The sequence below is a fragment of the Oncorhynchus gorbuscha genome, linkage group LG13, assembly GCF_021184085.1.
Source record: "Oncorhynchus gorbuscha isolate QuinsamMale2020 ecotype Even-year linkage group LG13, OgorEven_v1.0, whole genome shotgun sequence".
NCBI classification, from domain to species: domain Eukaryota; kingdom Metazoa; phylum Chordata; class Actinopteri; order Salmoniformes; family Salmonidae; genus Oncorhynchus; species Oncorhynchus gorbuscha.
Window position 1 is genome coordinate 29,866,270 of NC_060185.1, and position 24,218 is coordinate 29,890,487.

General features: G+C 41.0%; 2 protein-coding genes across 3 annotated transcripts; one reads left to right on the top strand and one right to left on the bottom strand.

Moving 5' to 3' along the window:
* Window positions 1-18,635, top strand: LOC123992691 (vacuole membrane protein 1-like). The gene is made up of 12 exons (XM_046294102.1): window positions 1-50; window positions 671-775; window positions 1,664-1,796; window positions 1,923-2,013; window positions 2,380-2,490; window positions 10,093-10,257; window positions 10,635-10,766; window positions 12,963-13,043; window positions 13,225-13,341; window positions 13,909-13,970; window positions 17,588-17,690; window positions 17,833-18,635. The coding sequence occupies exons 2-12, from the start codon at window positions 700-702 to the stop codon at window positions 17,983-17,985; spliced, it is 1,224 nt and encodes a 407-aa protein (XP_046150058.1). The 5' UTR covers window positions 1-50; window positions 671-699; the 3' UTR covers window positions 17,986-18,635.
* Window positions 16,336-24,215, bottom strand: tubd1 (tubulin, delta 1). Of its 2 annotated transcripts, none has more exons than XM_046294100.1 (9): window positions 23,879-24,215; window positions 23,635-23,782; window positions 21,951-22,167; window positions 20,939-21,119; window positions 20,638-20,802; window positions 20,223-20,363; window positions 19,942-20,125; window positions 19,620-19,803; window positions 16,336-17,965 (listed from the first exon to the last, which is right to left on the bottom strand). In XM_046294100.1, the coding sequence occupies exons 1-8, from the start codon at window positions 24,027-24,029 to the stop codon at window positions 19,701-19,703; spliced, it is 1,290 nt and encodes a 429-aa protein (XP_046150056.1). In that variant the 5' UTR covers window positions 24,030-24,215; the 3' UTR covers window positions 16,336-17,965; window positions 19,620-19,700. The 2 variants fall into 2 exon arrangements, with proteins under 2 accessions (XP_046150056.1, XP_046150055.1); XM_046294099.1 differs by having other exon boundaries at window positions 20,939-21,170.
* Window positions 24,216-24,218: the final 3 nt, after the last annotated feature.

The following is a 24,218-nucleotide window of genomic DNA, read 5'->3' on the forward strand; positions in this document are numbered from 1 at the left end:
CGCCAATATACCATAGAAGAAGAACATTCCTCCAGGAAGAAGACTCGGAGGTATGACAGCTCATTTAATTCAATTTGTGTGACTAACACATTTATATTTGTCTAGAATATGTATCATTTTCGAATGTGAACAGAGTTGTGGCATTAGTCAACACAACTGAAGTAACTAGATCCTAACATGTTTCCATGGTTGTTGTAGCCTATACTATTTCCACAGTGTCGTTAGCTAGCCACTTAGCTAGACAGGGCTATCTGGCCAACTAGCGACGTCAACATGCAATGAGTTACTGGAGTTAATAATCCGTTATTCATAGTTATATACATTGAACAATTAATTGTAGCTAACTATGTTTTTATAAACTCACTCCAGCCAGCTTTGCTAAGGGAGTGATATTACACACTTTAACGTTACTTGCTAGCTAGTTCTTGAAAACCCATAGTGGTTTATACAGCCGGTCAATGTATTCCAGTGGAGTTTGACTCGTGAATAAGGGTTACTTGTTATCAGCTGTTTGTTAGCTTGTATACCGGTTGGCAAGTTAACTTTAGCGTGTGGCAACATCTTCCACTAGCTGTCATTTAGTGACAAGCAATAACTAGCTAATGTGCTTCCTACCGTTGACAGAGGCCAAAACCCTAAAAAAAACGTATTTGGTGGTCCTTGTGTTCAGGTTGTCTGGTCGATTCAACAGTGAATGAGATGGCAAAGAATGGGGCAAGCTGTGAACAACCACAGAAGCGAGGAACCAAAGACAAACAGAATGGACATTTTGCAGGTTGGTTTTGAAACTTCTCCAAGTGAACCAGCATTAGGCAGTGTGTTTATGGAGAAAAGCAACAGTTTTACCAAAGGAGAATGGTGTGTTTTGCTATTGGTAAGCAGCAACTGCAAAAAAAATATTCTCTTGGTAGTTCTTCTTGCAACATTCCAGTATTGCCAGAATGGTCCCAAGCTGTTGGGTACTAACTTATTCCATAGTTAATTAACTACTAAATGATTAAAAGGTCTAGACTATAGAACACCACCAATTGCTAGTTTTATGTTCCTACTTAGGCCTAGACAGTCACATGACTTTGTCAGAGTCACGATAGTCTTATGTCAAATTTAATTGTATTTGTCACATTCTCCGAATACCATAGGTGTAGACCTTACAGTGAAATGCTTACTTACATGCCCTTGACCAACAATGCAGTTTTAAGAAAATACAACAAGAAAGTAACAAATAATTAAAGAGCAGCTGTAAATAACAATAGCGATGCTATATACAGGGGGTACTGGTACCCCCTGTACATACTACAAATGAGGTAGTATGTACATGTAGGTCAAATTAAAGTGACTATGCATAGATAATAACAGAGTAGCAGCAGTGTAAAGGGGGGGGGGCAACGCAAATAGTATGGGTAGCCATTTGATTAGATGTTAAGGAGTATTATGGCTTGGGTGTAAGCTGTTTTAGAAGCGTCTTAGACTTGGTACTGCTTGCCATGCGGTAGCAGAGAGAACAGTATTTGCCTAAGGTGACAAGATTCTTTGACAATTTATAAGGCTTTCCTGTGTCACTGCCTGGTGTCCAGCAAAATAATTGGATATTGCAGTAGCTTTTTAAAAAAACTATCCCACTTTATAAGTTAGTCTGACCTAGAGTGTTCTCCGGTATCTACAGACTCTGCGGTGAGTGAGAGGAGGCAGAAAGATCGGGAGGAGCGTCTCGCTCTGGTGCTGTGGAGGAGACCTATCGTCACACTAAACTACTTCCTCTTGGAAACCTTCATCACACTAAAGGAATGGACATTAAAGTAAACCACCACTACTTAACAGTAAAACTAGAAATCAACTGTTCAATTGAAAGCTTTTTTTTCATTTTGCCAGTCTAGTCATGAAATAGTTGTACCTAATAAACTGTTTACTTCTCCCCTCTATAGGTTATGGCAAAGAAGGGGTACAGTGTTCTTGATCCTGGTATTGTGTTCACTCTTCTCCCTTGCCTACTCCACTGAGGGAGCACACCAGAAGGTAAGGAAGGAGAGAAACAGAAACCTCTATCACCACCTCTGTAATTGATTTATTTGAGATGTTTAATGGTTAAAGATAAGTAACTGTTCATTCAGATACACATAATTTCTAGAGGAAAGGTCATCTGAGGAGACTTTTTTTTGCTTGAGGCTCAGGCCAATACATTGGCTGTAACGTAGTTTATATGTTATTATGGTGTACAATTTTTACAATTCCTCTTTTTCCACCACTATCCTTAGCATAACATAGGTCACCAATATTCTATCCAAAGGATAAATGTATTTTGCAGTATGTTATGGCTATCTATGTCCATGCAAAAGCCTAACTCTACTTCTCTTTCCCCCTCCTGTCTGTTCTCCTTTGCAGTATGTGCAGTACCTGGAGAAAAGGTTCCTGTGGTGTGCCTACTGGGTAGGTTTGGGCATCCTGTCCTCAGTAGGCCTTGGGACTGGCCTACATACCTTCCTACTATACCTGGTAAGTAAGATAACCACCCTTCCCTTGCCTGTCAGCTGTGCCAACAAACATAAGTTAACTTATCACGCTCAGACAGTGGAAAAGCCTGCTGTATCTCTGTAGTAATTACTTATCTGAGAATGCTGGCACAGTATGTTTTTGTGAGGCTGTTAGCTCTGCTTGTTCCATAACTGGCACAATAGATACAAAAATATATAGTTACGGTGAATTAGTTGACAGGCTTGTCCTTGTCCTCTTTGAGCAAGAGGGACATATTTTGTGCACAGGGTATTTTCATCTGAGTGATGTTTAATGCTGACCACTACCAGAAATGTAATTCATATCCACAGTTTGTCCAGTGGGTGGCCTCATTTCCTATCTCATTCTTTGTGTGTTCAGTTCTCCATAGATCTGCCTTTCACCTCTGGGCACAGTTTTTCAAAAGTTATCTATCTGGACTAAGTCCAAATAGATAACTTTTGAAAAACTGGGCCCTGATTAGGGCTGTTACAGTGACCATATTATCGCTACACCTGCGTTCAAATTCCATGTGACAGTTGAGTCACAGTTACTAGGCTTCTCCAAAACTGCGCTCTGATGCCACCGATGGTTATTAGTAGCCTACCAAACTTTCTAACGGCCGGTTGCTAATGACCTGGTACTCAGCAATCTGTTCCTATAATCACTCCCGCATCTATGCAAATGCAATCGCAAATCTAATCAAACACTGAAAGAGAGCCCTGACATTGAGTTTGAGCAGAATAGGATCACATGTTGCGCAGCGAGAGCCAGCTCTTCATAGCTGGTTGATGCATAGAATGAAATAAGTGTTCCTATAAGCCCATGATGTGCAACATTTCTATAGGCTATGCAAAAAATAATGTTGATGGCCTCTATTGAAGAGGATCCTATCAGCTTTCTATAGGCTAGCCTACTATATTTATTTCTCAACTTTCCTAATATTAAGCACATTGCTTATTTTACAACGAGTAGATTCTGGCATGAAAATTAACCACGGGAAAAGTGTCCTCCATTCACTGACACCCCCCCCCCCTGTTCCTACAGGTGCTTGATAATGGCCCATTCTAAATCAAAACTAATTTCAAACACATTATTTGGCATATGTAAAGACAAAATTTAATTGAGAATAGTGTGAAATAATAATAATAATAATAATAATAATAATAATAATAATAATAATAATAATAATCACTTGTGAATGATGGCCAGCGTGTGCAGTCTAAGGGAAAGACAGTTTTTGACTTTTTCAAATCGTAGTCGCATTCATCATGTATCCTAGTCGATATGTTTTGACAAGGTTCGTATCACAACTAAAGTGGAAAATAACTCTAAGTATAGCCTATAGGCCTAGGATCCCTGGAACAGAGTTGGAGAGCCTACCAACTACAGAGTCTAGTGACACTGTTATAAACCCAGTCATTGCACAATCATGTATGTAGAGTTTTGACTGACCACTATTTTAAAAGAGGATCCAAGCCTTCTTGTGCTGCTATTTATTGCTCAATTCTTATTGCTAATTCAAATTGTGAATGAGACTGAGGGAAGAGCATCCTCCATTTGCTATTCGAGCGCAGGCTATATATTTTTTTTAAAGGCCCCCCCAATTTAAAAAAAATCTCTTTTTTTTTAAGGAGACAGGTTAATTGAAGGATTTTTAAGCCTCGAGACAATTGAGACATGGATTGTGTAAGTGTTCCATTGAGGGTGAATGGGTAAGACAAAATATTTAAGTGCCTTTGAACAAGATATGGCAGTAGGTGCCAGGCGCGCTGGTTTGTATGAACTGCAACGCTGCTGGGTTTTTCACAAATGGTCCAGCAACTTGACACAACTGTGGGAAGCATTGGAGTCAACATGAGCCAGCATCCCTGTGGAACACTTTCAACACCTTATAGAGTCTACACCCTGACAAATTGAGGCTGTTTTATACACTTGTGTTAAAATTAGTAGGCTACATTTAAAGACTATTTAAATTCTAATCAAATCAAACTTTTTGTCACATGCGCCGAATATAACAAGTGTAGACCTTACCGTGAAATGCTTACAAGCCCCTAACCAACAGTGCAGTTCAAGAAGAGTTCAAATATTTACCAAATAAACTAAAGATAAAAAGTAACACCATAAAATAACAATAACGATGCTATATACAGGGGGTACATAGTCAATGTGCGGGGGTACAGGTTAGTTGAGGTATTTTGTAGGTAGGGGTGAAGTGACTGCATGGGGGGGTGTCAATGTAAATAGCCATTTGATTAGTTGTTCAGCAGTCTTATGGCTTGGGGGTAGATGCTGTTAAGGAGCATTTTTGTCCTAGACTTGGCGCTCCGGTATCGCTTGCCATGTGGTAGCAGAGATCAGTCTAACTTGGGTGATTGGAGTCTCTGACAATTATGGGCTTTCCTCTGACACCACCTGTTATATAGGTCCTGGATGGCAGGAAGCTTGGCGCCAGTGATGTACTGGGCCGTACGCACTACCCCCTGTCATGCCTTACGGTTCAATGCTGAGCAGTTGCCATACCAGGTGGTGATGCAACCGGCCAGGATGCTCTCAATGGTGCAGCTGTATAACTTTTTGAGGATCTGGGGACCCATGCAAAATTATTTTAAGTCTCCTGAGGGGGAAAAGGTTTTGTCGTGCCCTCTTCACGACTGTCTTAGTGTGTTTGGACCATGATAGTTCATTGGTGATGTGGACACCAAGGTACTTGAAACTCTCGATCCGCTCCAATACAGCCCCTTCGATGTCACTGGAGGCCTGTTTGCCCTCCGTTTCCTGTAGTCCACGATCAGCTCCTTTTGTCTTACTCACATTGAGGGAGAGGTTGTTGTCCTGGCACCACACTGCCAGTTCTGACCTTCTCCCTATAGGCTGTCTCATCGTTGTCGGTGATCAGGCCTACCACTGTTGTCGTCAGCAAACTTAATGGTGTTGGAGTTGTGTGATCAAGCAGTCGTGGGTGAACAAGGAGTACAGGAGGGGACTAAGTACACACCCCCGAGGGGCCCAGTGTTGAGGATTGGTTTGGCAGATGTGTTGTTGCCTACCCTTACCACCTGGGGGAGACCTGTCTGGAAGGCCAGGATCAAGTTGTAGAGGGAGGTGTTTAGTCCCAGGGTCCTTAGCTTATAATGAGCTTTGTGGGCACTATGGTGTTGAATGCTGAGCTGGAGTCAATGAACAGCATTCTCACATAGGTGTTCCTTTTGTCCAGGTGAGAAAGGGCAGTGTGGATTGAGATTGCGTCATTTGTTGGGCTGGTATGCAAATTGGAGTGGGTCTAGGGTGTCCGGGAGGACGCTGTTGATGTGAGCCATGACCAGCTTTTCAATGCACTTCATGGCTACCGACGTGAGTGCTATAGGGCGGTAATCATTTAGGCAGGTTACCTATGCTTCCTTGGGCACAGGGACTATTGGTGATCTGCTTGAAACATGTAGGGATTAGACTCAAACAGGGAGAGGTTGAAAATGTCTGTGAAAACACTTGCCAGTTGGTCCGCGCATGCTTTGAGTACACGTCCTGGTAATCCGTCTGGCCCTGCGGCTTTGTGAATGTTGACCTGTTTAAAGGTCTTGCTCACATCGGCTACCGATTGCGTTATCACACAGTCCTCCAGAACAGCTGGTGCTCACATGCATGCTTCAGTATTGCTTGCCTCGAAGCGAGCATAAAAATATTTTAGCTCGTCTGGTAGGCTTGTGTCACTGGGCAGCTTGCGTCTGGGTTTCCCTTTAGTCCGTAATAATACTTTCAAGCCCTGCCACAAACTACGAGAGTCAGAGCTGGTATAGTAGTATTAAGAATTAGAGGTTGACTGATTATGATTTTTTCAATACCGATTATTGGAGTACCCAAAAAAAGGCGATACCGATTTAAACCGTCCGATAAAAAAAAAAAAAAAAAAAAAATTAAAAAATTAAAGTGACAATTACAACAATACTGAATGAACACTTATTTTAACTTAATATAATACATCAATAAAATGAAACGTGTTCAATTTGGTTTAAATAATGCAAAAACAAAGTCTTGGAGAAAGTAAAAGTGCAAAATGTGCCATGTAAAAAAGCTAACGTTTAAGTTCCTTGCTCAGAACATGAGAACATATGAAAGCTGGTGGTTCCTTTTAACAGGAGTCTTCAATATTCCCAGGTAAAAAGTTTTAGGTTGTTGTTATTATAGGACAATTTCTCTATACGATTTGTATTTAATATACCTTTGACTGTTGGATGTTCTTATAGGCACTTTAGTATTCCCAGTGTAACAGTGTAGCTTCCGTCCCTCTCCTTGCCCCTACCTGGGCTCGAACCAGGAACACATCAACAATAGCCACCCTCGCAGCAGCGTTGCCCATCGCTCCACAAAAGCCGCAGCCCTTGCAGAGCAAGGGGAACAACCACTGTCTCAGAGCGAGTGACGTTTGAAACGCTATTAGCGCGCACCCCGCTAACAAGCTAGCCATTTCACATCGGTTACACCAGTCTAATCTCGGGAGTTGATGGGCTTGAAGTCATGAACAGCTCAATGCTTGAAGCACAGTGACGAGCTGCTGGCAAAACGCAGGAAAGTGCTGTTTGAATGAATACTTACGAGCCTGCTGGTGCCTACCATCGCTCAGTCAGACTGCTCTATCAAATCATAGACTTAATTATAACATAATAACACACAGAAATGCGAGCCTTAGGTCATTAATATGGTTGAATCCGGAAACTAGCATCTCAAACAAGACCTTTGCCCTCTGACTCTGCGTGCAATTACCGCAAGAGAAGTGACACACTTTCACCTGGTTAATATTGCCTGCTAACCTGGATTTCTTTTAGCTAAATATGCAGGTTTAAAAAATATATACTTCTGTGTATTGATTTTAAGAAAGGCATTGATGTTAATGGTTAGGTACAGTCGTGTAACGATTGTGCTTTTTTGGCAAATGCGCCTTTGTTAAATCATCCCCCGTTTGGCGAAGTTGGCTGTCTTTGTTCGGAAGAAATGGTCTTCAGAGTTCGCAACGAGCCAGGTTAGCAGGCAATATTAACTAAATATGCAGGTTTAAAAATATGTACTTGTGTATTGATTTTAAGGGCATTGATGTTTATGGTTAGGTATACATTGGAGCAAGACAGTCCTTTATTGCGAATATGCACCGCATCGATTATATGCAACGCAGAACACGCTAGATAAACTAGTAATATCATCAACCATGTGTAGTTAACTAGTGATTATGATTGTTTTTTTCTAGTTCCTGATGAGTGATCATAATGTGACTGTGGTTGAGTCACGCTCCTTCCTCACTGTGGTATGTTTGTGACATCCAACTTGGCTGTGGTGAAATGAAGCATTCATCTGTGACGAAGACAAGGAAGTGATTCTGCCGAGGTCCCCATTTTCTTCAGTGAGGTGGCCATTGTTCACTAGATCTTATGATGTAGATACCCTTGAGTCAACAGCTCCATATTTACAAATGGGAAATTGCACGGTTTCTACTAAACTTTTGAAATAACTGCTTTGGAAATACAATTTACTATTATAGTCCTTCCAATTCTATGCCTAACGACCAATTTCCTTCACTAAATACTACCTAAACCCACTCGTAGAGACAGGCCTGAAAACGACAGCCTCTGGTAGTGTTGGTGTTGACCTCATGACGTGTCATCTCCCCTAGACGTGTGTATTACCTTATTCCCTTTCCCAAATCTCCCCACTCAGTGTGAGGGTGGTTATTTCCATCAGCTTTCAGTCATCTTTTCCAAAATGAGAAACTAGCTCTTTAATGCAACTTACAAACACTCAAATGATTCAATATGAATTCAAAAAGACAGTGTCAGTATCATGATTTGTATAGTGGTAGGCACAATTTTGTCTAATGCAACTTATAAACACTTAAATGATGCTATATTCATTCAAAGATGCAATGTCATGATTTCTATAGCCGTTGGCCTACTTTGTATTGTACAAATGTTCATTTGGCTATTACCAGTATGTTTGCTTTATATTTCAATCTAGGCATCACTAAAATATCAACCACTTGTGTAAATATGTGCTTATATGAGAGTGCTTGCTTAACTTTTTTTGTACTCTCCACTTAAACAATATATCCTCCTACTATCTGGAGAATGGTGAGGTTGTGCTCCCTGATAAAATAGTTAGGCTGTGCACACTTTACCATACTGAGGTGAGGTCAACATGTTGGAAAGTCCCAAGTTGAATGGTGCCAGAAACATCTGCCCTCTAAAGAGCTGCTATGGATTTACCTTGCCCCATAGTAAGGAGCAGAGACTATGCTCTCATTCAGCTGGGGGTTACAAGCATAATTGTATGATTCATGAGTCTGGTAATGCTGGATTCAGATGGAAATGTAGGGACTGTTCTTATTTTGCTGAACATTCAAGGCAATGGCCACCGTGCATTTCATTTGCTGTGTTTTGTGGATGATTTCTTTCCAAATAATGAAAAGGTTTTGTTATCATTGACTCATCATGGCGAAACGAGAATTGATTTGGAATGGAAAGGCAGGGATTGAGACCTTGTGAACCCGTATTGTGAAGACTCCCCAGCATGTCCGCTCGCTTTCTCTAGGAGAGCTATGGGGATCAGTACTGACTAATTGTCTTGTCTATCTCCTGTCACTTTGGTATCTCAATAGGATATGGCATACTAGGCTTCCTGTGTTGTGGTTTCAGGTTCCCTGACTGCCCTTGTTACTGAAGCCAGGTGGCTAAAGCTGGGCGACATGGACAAAAATCCATATCTCAATAAATTGACCCATTTTTGTTTAACCAATAACAATAAATCAGCAATAAATAACAACACTTCTTTGGTGGGTAAGTGCTAGAGCTGTGTACAAAGTCATATTGCTATTAAATGTGACTATTTTGCTCGATTACAACAGTTTTTTTTTGTTGACAGTTTCTTTACATTAGCGATACGGCTCAACTTATTTTTCCAGTGCCAAGTAAGACGACTGAGGTGGTAGCCTATGATTTCATCTAACATATCCAGCAAATGCATGATTGATATTTTGAAGTACAACCTGTCAAAATAGGATCTGAAATTATCAGATTTATTTTTGCCTCTGTAGAGAATCTGCTGACATCTTTGTAGATGCTATTATTCACCACCTGAGGAAGTGGGAACTCAACTCTAAATATGATATTGTAGCTAGATAGATTCATCGATTTAGTCTACATGACTATCAGTAAATGTAGTCTAATGTCCTACAAACACTTTCCAGCGCTAGGCCTATGCTACTTGATGTAGGCAAATGGCGCACTGGGCTCTGCGGGCGCATCAACCATACTAAAGCCTACACCGGTTGTAAAGTGGTGTTATGAACTCAATATTAGGTGAGAAACTCATTGGTATACTCACAGAAAGCTGGGACTCTCTTCTGTAACTAGAACAGTAGTTGCTTTGAAAACTGTCTTTGTCCCACAATAGCATTTTGAGCAAAGGTCATGTGCTCCTCAGATTGCATTGTGTAGCAAAATCAACAAATTAAGCTAAATGCTTCGGTAGTGTCTAATTTTCAGTTTTATCATCCCAGCTCTAGTGTGTCAACTGTACATGTTCAGTTGAATTAAAGAATATCCATCCTCTGGCTCTCAGGGTCCACACATAGCATCAGTCACCCTGGCTGCGTACGAGTGTGGTTCCACAGACTTCCCTGAGCCCCCCTACCCAGACCAGATTATCTGTCCAGAGGGAGGAGTGGAGGGCAGCATCTCACTCTGGTCCATTGTCTCAAAGGTCCGCCTGGAAGCCTGTATGTGGGTGAGTAAACATGCCTTCAATGGCAAAAATAAGTATAATTAACCTAAAGTCTAGGCTCAACGTTCTAGTGAACTCTATTGGGTGGTTTCCCGGACACAGATTAAGCCTAGTCCTGGACAAAAAAAAGCCAGCTCAATGGGGAATGTCCATTTAAAAAAAAAATGTTTTTATTTTTTGGTCCAGGATTTAATCTGTGCCTGGGGAAACCGCTCCTTTTGGTTTAGAACAATCGGGGCATCTTGAGGGCTCAACAATGGTAGTCTTCAATTGACCTCACGTAACCTCACCGAAGAGATTCTCTAGTGAGACCATAGAGCTATGCTAGACTCTGGTATGAACCAGTGCTAAACTAAACCAGTGTGTGACTGTCTCTCCAGGGTGCAGGTACAGCTATTGGGGAGTTGCCCCCCTACTTCATGGCCCGAGCAGCCAGGCTATCTGGAGCAGACCCAGACGACGAAGACTATGAGGAGTTTGAGGAGATGCTGGAGCAGGCACAGACTGCTCAGGTGAGTGGGGACTCTGTCCTCTCCTCACAGTGTAGTAGCCTGCCTCTTGAATGCCCCATTCCACCCAAGTCTCTGTAGTCTTATAAACTGTCATTCAGTATTTTATTTGGGGATGGAACTCTACCTAACTGTCCATCACTATTTACTGACTTCTCTATCTGGCCTGTGATTGGTCTCCAGTTATCACATGACTTTTCTGAAAGCCCCTCCCACGATTTCCAGTAACAGTTGCTAGTGGAGTGAGTCACGGTGAAACAAGCTCCCCTTTAATCATCCCTAAGGTCTTTCTTTCATGATCCTTTCAATTGAAGGACAGGCAATGTGAACAGGCTACTGACATGACAACCAGTGCCTACCCCTTAGATTGGATTGCTAACTAAGCAAAGAGCTCAAGATTAAGAATCAGATTTTCCTCCAGTCTAGTCTCACTTAATGGAATCTGAAAGAAGTAATATCTTATCATGTCTTTACTAGTAAATGTGTGTACCACTGCATACTCTTATTATTAAGATATTGTGACCTTGGGACTATACGGTTCTATCAGCGCAAAGCATAGTTTTGAGATTGAGCATCAGTTTTTACATCCAACAACTCAGAACTGTTTGGAAGTGAATTATTTTTTCATAACCCATTTAAAGTCCTCGCCTTAAAGGTACCTAAAATTAGAGTATCCAAACCCAATCCAACATTTGTAAAAATAAAATATAAAAAGTAAAAAGTGGGGTGCAAACACAGGTCGAACCTTAAGTTTCTGAAATGTCAATATAAGTTCAGCCATAAGGTTCTATCAATGTTCCAATTATTTCAATAGGTAGACATTTTAATGATTAAATAAAGAGAATACCCTTTATAATCACATCAGCAAATATATTCATCTTCATTACACGGTCATTTTAGTTCACTAAAATGACAAATACACTATATCCTATGCAGAACTAGCAACATTGCTAAAGCATAGCTCTGGATGAGTAAACTGATATTTTTCTGGTCTCTGACACCCAAACTCTGTAAACTACTTGCTAGTTGTCAATAAAATGTGGTATGTTTGTAGTTTTAGTGAAATACTCCTTCCATTAAGGGGTGGCAGGTCGTCTAGTGGTTAGAGCGTTGAGCCAGTAACCGAAAGGTTGCTGGATTGAATCCCCGAGCTGACAAGCTAAAAATTTAATTCTGCCCCTGAACAAGGCAGTTAACCCACTGTTCCTAGGCCATTGTAAATAAGAAGTTTTTAACTGACTTACCTAGTTCAGATAAAGGTTAATTATTATTTTATTTTTAATTGAAGGTTTTCATATTGATATCGAACAAGACAAACGCAATGCCTCTCAAATGGTTCTTAAACATGCCTTAAGGTACATGTATTTATATTTGCCATGAAGGGCTTAAGTGATGGGCATTATTCTGAAAAAGTGGTGAAAAAAAGTACTTGCAAAAGAGTACCATAACCTGTGATATGAACAAAGGACTTGGTACTGAAAGGTTCTATCTGCAAATTGTATGGTTTTGAGATTAGTATTTTTCAAGTCCCAGACTGTTGTGATGTCTTTCATGATTCAAAAAGTACATCGACATACATTCTTTATTATTGACAACCCAGCTCTGTGTGATTGGATTGCAGATATAACCTTTTATAGCACCAAGTTCAAAGGTGTTTGCACAGGTTCAGATCTTTTCATTGTAAATGGACTTTTTTACATCTGACATGTCACATGTGAAGGACTTCCTAAAGAACAACTCTATACATGAATAACTCCTTAGGGCTTAAAAGGTTCCACCTGACATTTGTCAAGGTCTCGCTATACAGATTAATGTCAGATGCTTTCGACCTGACGGTTACAACGGAATAGTTTTAGGGCAAAGGTTAACACATTATCACTGAAGACGTCATTGATTTTGATGTAGTGTATATCAATCAGATCATAAGAGTTCAACAGTTCTTTGCCAACAACTCTTGGCTTGGACTTTTAGCAGAGCTGCTTAAAGAGATCAAAGGAAAAGATAATAGCCCATCTGATAGCATTTGTTATACTACTGTACATTAATTTTTTATCAAGTAACACCCTTTTCAGAATTACATTAGACTTGTTTTTCAGTTTGGTTATATATCATGATATTGATATTATTGAAGAAATGGTTTGTTAATGTGTTAAGCATAACTGTCATATTTGATAATAAACTGTTGAATTATGTTTCCAGGATTTTGTCACAAGAGCAAAACTGGGCGTTCAGAACATGGTGCAGAAAGTGGGATTCTTTGGGATTCTAGCCTGCGCCTCGGTAAGTCCAAGCCTACATTTGATGACTTGACGTGCACTCTGTTATCTTATACTGTTTTTTTTAAAGTTGAGGCCTTTATTATTAAAGCGCATCACAGAATGTTGATGTTGGTTGCAATGAAGGTCGAACTCAAATGCACTCTATTACAGGATATATTTTCACGTTATGACCTGTCTTTCAGATACCTAATCCTCTGTTTGACCTGGCTGGTATAACATGTGGCCACTTCCTGGTACCATTTTGGACCTTCTTTGGAGCGACGCTTATTGGGAAAGCCATCGTCAAGATGCACATACAAGTAAATATTTTAGTTGTACTAACCAATTAGACATTCATACAATGTCAGAATATGTTCAGTTGGCTGTAATTCCATGGTGTCTGTGTTGAAGTACTTCTAGTGCTGCTGTAGAAGACCATTCCAGATGAAAGGAGTATGGGGAGCACTTTAATGAGAGCCATTGCTTTTTGTAAACCAGATAAAACTCTTAATTGTAGGCTTTATTGTTGAGTCTGCCATAGTGACTAATCTACTCCCAGACGGTGAGAGACTGACTGTGTCTCTCTGAGTCGTGGTGAGAGCTGAGCCGTCTAACCAGACCAATTAATCTCCGTGGTAGCAGCCAGTGATCTCACCAGTTCTGACAAAGCCCTCCAGGGTTGAGGAGGACCAGGGTCCGGGGGAGGCTTTGTGCTTCTCCCTCAGACCTCATGGGTCTTTTACTGTCCAGATTTGGCTGGGATGGCATGTGTCACTGTGTTCATAGGATATGTCCCCCAACTCTGTGCAGATGGCGACTCAGGGTCTCACTGTCTCTGACCGAGACTGATCACTAATCACCCAGTTGATTCATTTGTCTTCCCACAGAAACTGTTTGTTATTATAACGTTCAGCAAGCACATAGTGGAACAGATGGTGTCTCTGATCGGGTGAGTATGTGTCTGTTAATGTATGCGTATAGATGAGAGGTACTTTTACTGGGGGGCAGGGGCTCAACATAGATGCTTGTCCTGTGTTTAAAACTGTTTTTCAAAGTAGCCTAACCAAAATAAGACCATGGGAATTATTTGATAAACTCTTGGGTCTAATAGCCTATGCCATTGAAACCAGCATTTTTCTCATGTTCTATGTAGTGAGCGGTGTTTTCCCACTAATTGCATTTTGGAACATTTGCGCACAGCCTACAGCCATGTGCACATTGACATTATAATAAGAAAAAATAAAACTACTGTATCAACATTCTAAGCTAAACTGTCTGATCTGTTGCATCAGCATTGCTTTTTAACATTTTGTGCAGTGGTTGTATGAATCTTCCCAGAACTGTCCAAGAGTTCTGTACCGTAGACAAAGTATTTGTCGACGGGACACCCTTAATTTCGAGCCCTGGAGGGAATTATTTTATAAAGACCAAGTATTTTGTATGCTACCAGGGTGGTCAACCATCCTCCAAGAGCCTTAATGTAGTAGTGTAGCCTACATTTGTCTGTTTCTATGGTGAAAAAGATAGTAATGCATTTTGTAAAGTGGTTCCTTGCTTCATACAATGATGTAAAAATGCTCTTTACAGACAAGTGACTTGAGCTTTTGGACAAGAGAAAAAAAAGTTAATGTCAAGCCCTGGGGGGGGGGGGGGGGTTGATCAAATATCATCATAAAAGCTTATAATCAAAGTCAGATGTGTGTGTTTACCTTTAAGGGTATTTCCCTTACACGCAAACCAATCCCCCACATAGGACCCCACATGGCTGGCTGACCACCTATCAGATGGAATCTGTTCTGAATCTCCTTGACAGCAGCAGGGGAATAATAACTGCAGGATATACAGTGCCTTGCAAAAGTATTTGTCCCACTTGGTGTTTTTCCTTTTGCTTACAATTTAAATGAATTTTGTGTAATGGACATACACAAAATAGTCCAAATTGATGAAGTGAAAGGGAAGAAATTGCTTGTTTTGAAACAATTCTTAAATAAAAAATGTAAAAGTGGTGCGTGCATATGTTTTCACCCCCCTTTGCTATGAAGCCCCTAAATTAGATCTGGTGCATCCAATTACCTTCAGAAATCACATAATTAGTTAGCTTGCACACAGGGGAACTTTATTTAAGTGTGACATGATCTCAGTGTTTGTGTGTATATATACACACGTTCTGGAAGCCCCGGCATCTGCAATACCACTAAGCAAGGGGAACCACCAAGCAAGACCAAGGAGCTCTCCAAACAGGTCAGGGACAAAGTTGTGGAGAAGTACAGATCAGGGTTGGGTTATAAAAAAACATCTGAAACTTTAAACATCCCACGGAGCACCACTTTAAATCATTATTAAAAAATGTAAAGAATATAGTACCACATCAAATCTGCCAAGAGAAAGCCGCCCACCAAAACTCACAGACCAGGCAAGTAGGGCATTAATCAGAGGCAACAAGGTGAACCTGAAGGAGATGCAAAGCTCCACAGCGGAGATTGGAGTGTCTGTCCATAGGACCACTTTAACCTGTACACTCCACAGAGCTGGGCTTTACGGAAGAATGGTCAGGAAAAAAGCCATTGCTTAAAGAAAACAAGCATACATGTTTGGTGTTCACCAAAAGGCATGTGGGAGACTCCCCTAACATATGGAAGATACTCCGGTCAGATTAGACACAAATGTAGCTTTTAGGCCATCAAGGTAAATGCTATGTCTGGTGCAAACCCAACACCTCTCATCACCCTGAGGACACCCCTACAGTGAAGCATGATGGTAGCAGCATCATGCTGTGGAGATGTTTTTCATCTGCAGGGACTGGGAAACTGGTCAGAATTGAAGGAATGATGGACAGTGCTAAATACAGGGTAATTCTTGAGGGAAACCTGCTTCGGTCCAAAGATTTGAGAGTGGGATGGAGGTTCAACTTCCAACAGGACAATGACCATAAGCATACTGCTAAAGCAACACTTGAGTGGTTTAATGGGAAACATTTAAACATCTTGGAATGGCCTAGTCAAAGCCCAGACCTCAATCCAATTAAGAATCTGGTATGACTTAAAGATTGCGGAACCCATCCAACTTGAAGGAGCTGGAGCAGTTTTGCCTTGAAGAATGGGAATAAAAATTGCAGTGGCTAGATGTGCCAAGCTTATAGAGATATAGCCCAAGATACTTGCAGCTGCAATTGCTGCAAAGGGTGATTCTACAAAGTATTGATTTTGGTGGGGGTGAATAGTTATGCACGCTCAAGTTCAGTTTTTTTGTCTTTGTTTCACAAAACATTTAACATCTTCAAAGTGGTAGGCATGTTGTGTAAATTAAATACAGACTCACAAAAAATACATTTTAATTCCAGGTTGTAGGGCAACAAAAAGGGAAAAATTCCAAGGGGGGTACATCTTTTTGCAAGCCACTGTATGAAATAAATAAATCACTTCCATTTAACACATCCAACATAATCAGCTAAAATCTTCAGCTCTTCCTTGACTATTTCTTCTCATCCAATTGTTTTTATTATCATGAACAAATAAAATACATCTTACAACTAATGATCAGTTTATAGTGGCATCTTATTCAGTTAAAATGAGTCGCGTGAGAAGGAACAATTGCTTGCTACCATTGCAATTGTTTGACTGGTCTGACTCGCTATTATGTGTTTCAGCGTTCAAGCACCAGTGTATCGGAACTGTTGGTGATTGCAGCAGTTTGTGTGTGGCTTTGTGAGTCACTCAAAGTTAGTCTGGGAATGGGCATGCCATATCCCTTTGTTTAAGATCAGCAATTACAATTATCCAATTAACTTTTTACCCCAATAGTAAATTCTTGAATCTGTCTAGTCAAGCTTTAGATTAAGTTTATATTAACACCTGCATTTAAAAATTTTAAAAACGAACCATGTCCAAAATGTTTGTATATTTTATTTAATGATGGTTGTGATACATTGATTAAATTATACCAATTATTTTGGTATAGTACTGTCAACTACGAATTATTGTGTTACTCCGGTACATCAAGTTGTGGTGTCTGAGGGTTCTCTTCCAATCAATTTGTCTGCATTCCCTGTAACTATAATGTAAAGAGCCCTGATAAACTGAGGGGCCCACACAGTGATGTAATCCTTTGCTCTCCCTCCCATATGGACAATCATATTGATGAACACGCCTAGTATGATCTGTTTCCACCCATAAGGCTGTGATGACAGCATATTGAGTCACTTCCTGGTTATTGGGCTCAGACTGGTTGCTTATAGGGATCTCAGGAATAAATAAGAGATGAGGACTGCCTCACTTCACTCTGCTGTGTGCTCTCAGCCACTACACTGGCAGTGGGAACTCCCAGCTAGACTTGATGCCTAACTAGAAACATAGAAATTGGAACTCTTGACATAATGAGCAATAGACTGCTCTCTTGTCCTATGGACCAAGTGTTCCCTCGACAAAGCCTCATTATTTTACCATGTGAAGGGATACTGCTGATATGGTAAGTACTCTGGGATATAATGTTGTCTGTCTTTCCCTCCCTCTTTTCCCCTGCCTCGCCTCTCCCTTGCCTGTGGATGTCCTTTCCCTGCCACTGTGTCAGGTCTCTGCCGAGGGTAGGCCCCTCCATACAGAAGCCTTTCAGTGAGTACCTGGAGGCCCAGAGGAGTAAACTCCACCACCACACTGGCGCTGGCACCCCGGCGGTAAGAGCACTATTACCATCATCCATCCTTCCTAAGTCGAGACAAAGCATGTGATTTTATTGATTGCCAAGATAATAGAAATTGTAATGCATTCGTGTTAATCAAGAGTAATATTCCTCTGTATGCATGTCTCTCTGTGCAGACTGAGAACTGGCTGTCATGGGTCTTTGAGAAGGTGGTTCTGGTCATGGTCTGTTACTTTATCTTCTCCATCATCAACTCCATGGCTCAGAGCTACGCCAAGCGACGACAACAGAGTCGGCAGCAGAGGTACACTGAGGAGAAAACCAAGTGATAAGAGACTCACCAACTGACTGCTGAGAGTCCCTCGGCTCTGTCTCAAACTAACCTTGCCCTTTTCCATTCTTAAGAGGCTGAACTGGCACTATTCGGTGTGTGCTTACGGATGTATACTGTTTGTTTGTCCTTAAGGTTTTGTAGTTTCCCCTCATCTGTGTTTAGTGTGTGATAGGATATTATGAGCAGAAACTGGAGGTCAACTGTTTTGCTGGCAGCTATACCAGCTGCAATGCCTTATGCAAGGTGGAGGGTCCTACTTCCATTGAACACAGTTCTTAAATCACTAGACTTGATTTGTACCAAACTTTTCACTGTATGGATGGACTCAGACATTGTGTATGCTGATATGATGCTAAGGATGTTTTCAGGGTTACATTTTCTTGTGTTTTGTCCTGTTGATCAGAAATAGACCAGCTGTCATTTGTGTTTCTTGGAAATAGCAATATCAAGTCGGATCAATGTGTTATTGGTTTGCACATCCTGGAAATATTTTTGGGACGGTATGTATTTTGAATGATCTGGACGAACTAACTTGGACCAAAACGGAACAAAAAGGATTTGTAACTTAACATTACACTCAGCGTCATTTTTATTCTGTACATTTAGATGGTCTTTGAGCAGAATATATAAACATGCCTAAATCATTCTTGTTTCCATGTCTGAGTTTCTCTTACTATTTAAACAATTGCTTCCATTCTTGTAAGCTTGCCCCATGTTATTGTATATAGAGCATATTCTACTGTTGAGGTAATAGTGCTTAGGCACTCAGACCACCAAGATTGAAAAAATGCTTGAACTGCTTTTAAAGAATTAACATCAAAAGGTAAGTGCCAAGATTCTCAAAAAGCATATGGATCGCTATATTGTAAATTGGAGAATAATGTATTTAAATATGGAATTGATATGTTGTAATTTGAAACTAGATATGAGCGAGTTGTATATCATCACTGCTTATCATTTCAGATAATGCAATGCTTATTGTCCTGTCGGAAAATACGTTTTCTGAAGCTGGTTTGTATAGACCTGGTCCTGGTTGTTGCAGGTATTTTACTCCCTCTCCCATCCTGTCAGATAGCTTATCAGACTGGTGTTGACTGTTTGAATCACATGGCAACAACAGCCTGTAAGCTGTCTGAAGTTCTGGGTATTAACCATCTGAAGAGTGCTGTCTTGACCATGGTACAACCTTTAAAGCATGTGCTAATTTCAGTACCTTTTATGGCTAATGATTCAAATCAAACTTGCCTTTCCAACAAATACATCTTTAAGGCATCATGGCTGTTGTGTGCATTTAGTGGTCTTTTCTGAAAAATCTTCAATAAAAGCCTTGTTCATATAAAATGTTTTACTTGTATTTATACCCCTCAATGTACTTGAATAATGGATTTGTATTTGTATAAATTCATTTTACAAGTGTAATGTAATTCATTCAACATTAATGCTCTTTGACTCCCTTGGTACAAGAACAGTAAGTGTGTAATGTTCAATCTCCTGTCCAATAACATGCCAATATAGCATAAGCTCCCTGCAAGTTTTTATTGGCTTAGGCCGGAATACAATCTGATCGCGCAATGTTCAGAGACCACATTGACGCTAAACACTGCATATGTTAGCTCAATCAGAAATTACCTTGAAAGTGCATTGTTGGAGTGAATCCTGGTTTTCGTCATATCCAAACAGTATCGTACTGGTCCAAAGCAGACCGTAGCATCAAAGTTGACTGTAGCTAGAGATGACCTGTTCAAGAGACGTGAAGCTATCCAAGAAATCCTCCTCTGAGATCCCAAACTTAGTGTATTGATGAATGTAGGCCCTATGGAAGCAAAGACACATCAATATGTGGAAACCCAATAACCTGGGAATGAGGTAGTTTAAATCATTAGTCTACCATTGGAAAACTTCAAAATAAGTGAACATGCATGCCATTTTTACATGATGTGTCTAACTGTACCTGGAGGCAAACATGTTCCAGGCTTTCCCCACCATGTTGTCCAGAGGCCTCAACAGAGTCTGACTGTTGCTGACCAGTATAGCAGACTTCTCATACTTGTTAAACGGGACTGGGGTTTTCCACATGCTGAAAGCCTCATCTGCTGGAAGCCAGGGGGTATATAGACTCGGATGCTGAAATCCACCTATAGATTTAAGAACATTCAAAAGTTGTTTTGGATTCTAGAACAAATCAACTACTATGTCCCATAGTAGTTAGACACCTATGTACTGGTCTCTTACTTATCTCTGCATTGTTCACATCCTTCCCCCGCAGTATGAGCAGGTTGGCCAGGGAAGTGTTGAAGCCTGGTCGTCGGTGACTCCCGGTCCTCTCTATCCCTTCAGGCTGGAGAGAGGGGGCTCGCACCTGCCAGTCGATGCCTGATAAATAACAGTCCTCTGAGCATTAACATCTGGACATGAAAAACAGTAAACACATGATGGAGAAGCTAGCTTATACAAACTAGCATGGCTACACAACAAAAAAAAACAATACAATTCATGACTAAACAGCATCAATATAAATAGACCCATGTTGAGTTGCATGGGGACATAGATTGATTTGGAATTTCAGTTAGCCAATACAGACTCCTAGTGTTCAAGACTAGTACAGCACTCATTTCTGACCAATGCACTATGAGAACACAACACGTGCCTTCCTCCATTTTGGAGTTTGCAATGAGCATCTGACGTAGATGTTTGAGCAGACCCGGCCAGGTGAACATGCTGTAAGCCATAGAGGAGCTGGACACCTGGGGAATGTTGCACACGCTGAGAAGCTTGTACTCTGGGTGACACACCAGGCTGCTCATCAGTTCACCTGGAAACACAGTGTGTGATATGCAACTTCAATACTTTCTGACACACTGGTTTATTTCATCCACCTACTACACTTGAAGGGGGCATATGTTTATGTGTGTTGTTACAGTACAGTGTTGATGCTGCTCAGTACTCACCTATGGGGTTTCTATTGTAGATACCATGGGAGTCACCAGTGAGTGCAGGCTGCAGAACACTCCCTAGCTGGTGGGCGATGACTTTGTTGACGTCCCTGAATGATATGTGCTTGATATTCATGAGCTGAGCACAGATCTTGTGAACCGTGTCATTTTCATGAACAAGGATGGCATCTGAGAGCTGGTAGAGGTGTGACAGTGTGAGCACAGAGTTGTAGTTCTGGACTATCACCTTCAAAACGAAAGCACAATCCAGCAATTAGTGAAAACTAGTCATCCAAAGAGTACTGATGATGTTGTTTCTACCTTCAAAAATTATATTATTGTAACGGTGTAATTTTTTTGTGGTTTTGTGGAAATGTGGTTGTCTCACCTAGCTATTTTAAGATAATTGTAAGTCGCTCTGGGCAAGAGCGTCTTTTAAATGACAAATGTAAATGTAAAAAGTAAATGCTTTGCAATATTACTTTCTTATTCCATAGGAAATATGTCTATTTTAAAACATAAATGTTAGGCCTTTACAGTGCATTCGGACCCCTGGACTTTTCCCACATTTTGTTACATTACAGTCTTATTCTAAAATCGATTAAATTGTTTTTTTGTCCACATCAATCTAAGCATAATACCCCATAATGACAAAGCAAAAATAAATTAGGAAACATTTCTAAACCTAAAAATAAAAAACGGGAAATATTAGTATTCAAACCATTTACTCAGTACTTTGTTGAAGCACCTTCGGCAGCGATTACAACAGTCTTCTTGGGTATGGCGCTACAAGCTTGGCACACGTGTATTTGGGGAGTTTCTGCCTTTTGTTTTTGCTTTGTCATTATGGTGTATTGTGTATAGATTGCTGAAGAAAATGATTTATTTTAGCCATTTTAGAATAAGGCAGTAATGTAACAAAATGTGGGAACAAGTCAAGGGGTCTGAATACTTTCCGAAGGCACTGTATATACACATTTGTTGACAGTTCTGTGATGTTTTGCAGGTGCTGAAGCAAGCTTCTTACCTCTCCAGTGCCATAGGGCCATGTCAGGTGGTTGAGGATGAAGGAGTTTGGGTAGGCGTCCCGGAGACACCGAGTAACGTATGTGCCCACCCCTGACCCTGTGCCCCCTGCCACACTCATCATGGCCACGATTCCTGCCAGACAGTCACAGTGCTCCACCTCCCTCCTCACAATGTCCATCACTACCTCCTCATGACGTGGTCCATGGACACAGTATCTACAAGCAAAGAAACCACAGTGTTGTCATATTATAGTGCTATGGACACTGCTGTCAGGTGCGGGCATAGAGTTTTTCCTAATTACAGTGTATTCGGAAAGTACTCAGACCCATTGACTTTTTCCACATTTTGTTACATTACAGCCTAATTCTAAAATTGATTAAATTGTTTTTCCCCCCTCATCAAACTACACAAAATAATGACAAAGCAAAAAATTTTGCAAATGTATTAAGAATTTAAAAAAAATGAAATATCACATTTACATAAGTATTCAGACCCTTCACTTAGTACTTTGTTGAAGCACCTTTGGCAGCGATTACAGCCTCAAGTCTTCTTGGGTATGACGCTAGAAGCTTTGCACACCTGTATTTGGGGAGTTTCTCCCACTCTTCTCGGCAGATCCTCTCAAGCTCTTTCAGGATGGATGGGGAGCGTCGCTGCACGGCTGTTTTCAGGTCTCTCCAAAGATGTTTGATCGGGTTCAAGTCCGGGCTCTAGCTGGGCCACTCAAGGACATGCAGAGACTTGTCCTGAAGCCACTCCTGCATTGTCTTGGCTGTGTGCTTAGGGCCATTGTCCCATTGGAAGGTGAAGCTTCGACCCAGTCTGAGGTCCTGAGCGCTCTGGAGCAGGTTTTCGTCAAGGATCTCTCTATACCTTGCTCCGTTCATCTTTCCCTTGATCCTGACTAGTCTCCCAGTCCCTGTCGCTGAAAAAACATCCTCACAGCATGATGTTGCCACCACCATGCTTCACCGTACAGATGGTGTCAGGTATCCTCCTGACTGGTCACTTGGCATTCAGGCCAAACAATGTTGTTTCTCATGGTCTGAGTCCTTTAGGTGCTTTTTGGCAAATTCCAAGTGGGCTGTCATGTGCCTTTTACTGAGGAGTGGCTTCTGTCTGGCCACTCTACCATAAAAGCCTGATTGGTGGAGTGCTGCAGAGATGGTTGTCCTTCTGGAAGGTTCTCCCATCTCCACAGAGGAACTCTGGAGCTCTGTCAGAGTGTACATCGGGTTCTTGGTCACCTCCCTGACTAAGGCCCTTCTCCCCCGATTGCTCAGTTTGGCCGGGCGGCCAGCTCTAGGAAGAGTCTTGGTGGATCCAACATTCTTCCATTTAAGAATGAGTCTCATTACAAAGGGTCTGAATACTTATGTAAATAAGGTATTTCTGTTTGTTATTTCTAATAACCTGTTTTCACTTTGTCATTATGGGACATGGTGTGTAGTTCGATTAGGAAAAATGTTTACTTTATCAATTTTAGAATAAGGCTGTAACGTAACGTTTCCAAAAATTTGGAAAAAGTCAAAGGGTGTGAATACATTCTGAATGCACTGTACATGATGTCACCTGACCAGTTTTTCATGTCACGTCATGTGGTCATGAAACATTCAGAGCCATTATAATTACAAGGTGGCCAGCCCCTCCAAACAAATTCTGCACATTGAAAACATCCTTACCCATTTGCCCAGTTGTTTCCAGAACCCTGTTTCTGACTGAAGTGTGAACGGTCCCCATATCTCCACTTCCCAGATTTGGCAGTCTTTGCAATACTCTGTGAGATGACTTTGGGTTCCATGTCAATCAGCACTGACCTTGCCACGAGTTCTGTGCAGACAACATTAAAGGTTAAATACACATCTGTTAAGTTTAAATGTTAGAAGAGGTGCACCAGCTTATTATCATTAGGAATAGCTAACTTACCTCTATTTGCAGTCTCATTGAAGAAACGCTCACTGCTGCATTCACTGTAAACCTTTCTTTGCGTATCATTTGCATCATTGCTGATCACCTCGAACAACTCTTGGCCTACCTGGTTGCCACATTGTCCAAGTTGCACTGTCACGATGGACATTATTATTCCTGCTTGAAAAAGCTGTTTTCAAGTATGTTCGCCTAAATGTTCAATGAATATGTATGGAAAATACATTTGCTAGCTATGTTTCCTCCAACTATCAATGACAGTTTTATGTTTGTATTCCAGTCTGGTTTGAAGCTCGCCGTGTTTCCTGCAACAAATCGATCATATGTCCGCGCTTCACTT

What these genes read in the sequence shown, in the direction of transcription:
- tubd1 (XM_046294099.1), bottom strand. Translation starts at nt 24,029, where the DNA reads ATGTCCATCGTGACAGTGCAACTTGGACAATGTGGCAACCAGGTAGGC. An exon ending in CAATGAGACTGCAAATAGAG is followed by an intron (nt 23,783 to 23,878) that starts GTAAGTTAGCTA and finishes TTGTCTGCACAG; the next exon opens with AACTCGTGGCAAGGTCAGTG. An exon ending in CTACAATAGAAACCCCATAG is followed by an intron (nt 20,803 to 20,938) that starts GTGAGTACTGAG and finishes CTGTGTTTCCAG; the next exon opens with GTGAACTGATGAGCAGCCTG.
- LOC123992691 (XM_046294102.1), top strand. Translation starts at nt 700, where the DNA reads ATGGCAAAGAATGGGGCAAGCTGTGAACAACCACAGAAGCGAGGAACC. An exon ending in CTGAGGGAGCACACCAGAAG is followed by an intron (nt 2,014 to 2,379) that starts GTAAGGAAGGAG and finishes TCTCCTTTGCAG; the next exon opens with TATGTGCAGTACCTGGAGAA. An exon ending in CAGATGGTGTCTCTGATCGG is followed by an intron (nt 13,971 to 17,587) that starts GTGAGTATGTGT and finishes CCACTGTGTCAG; the next exon opens with GTCTCTGCCGAGGGTAGGCC.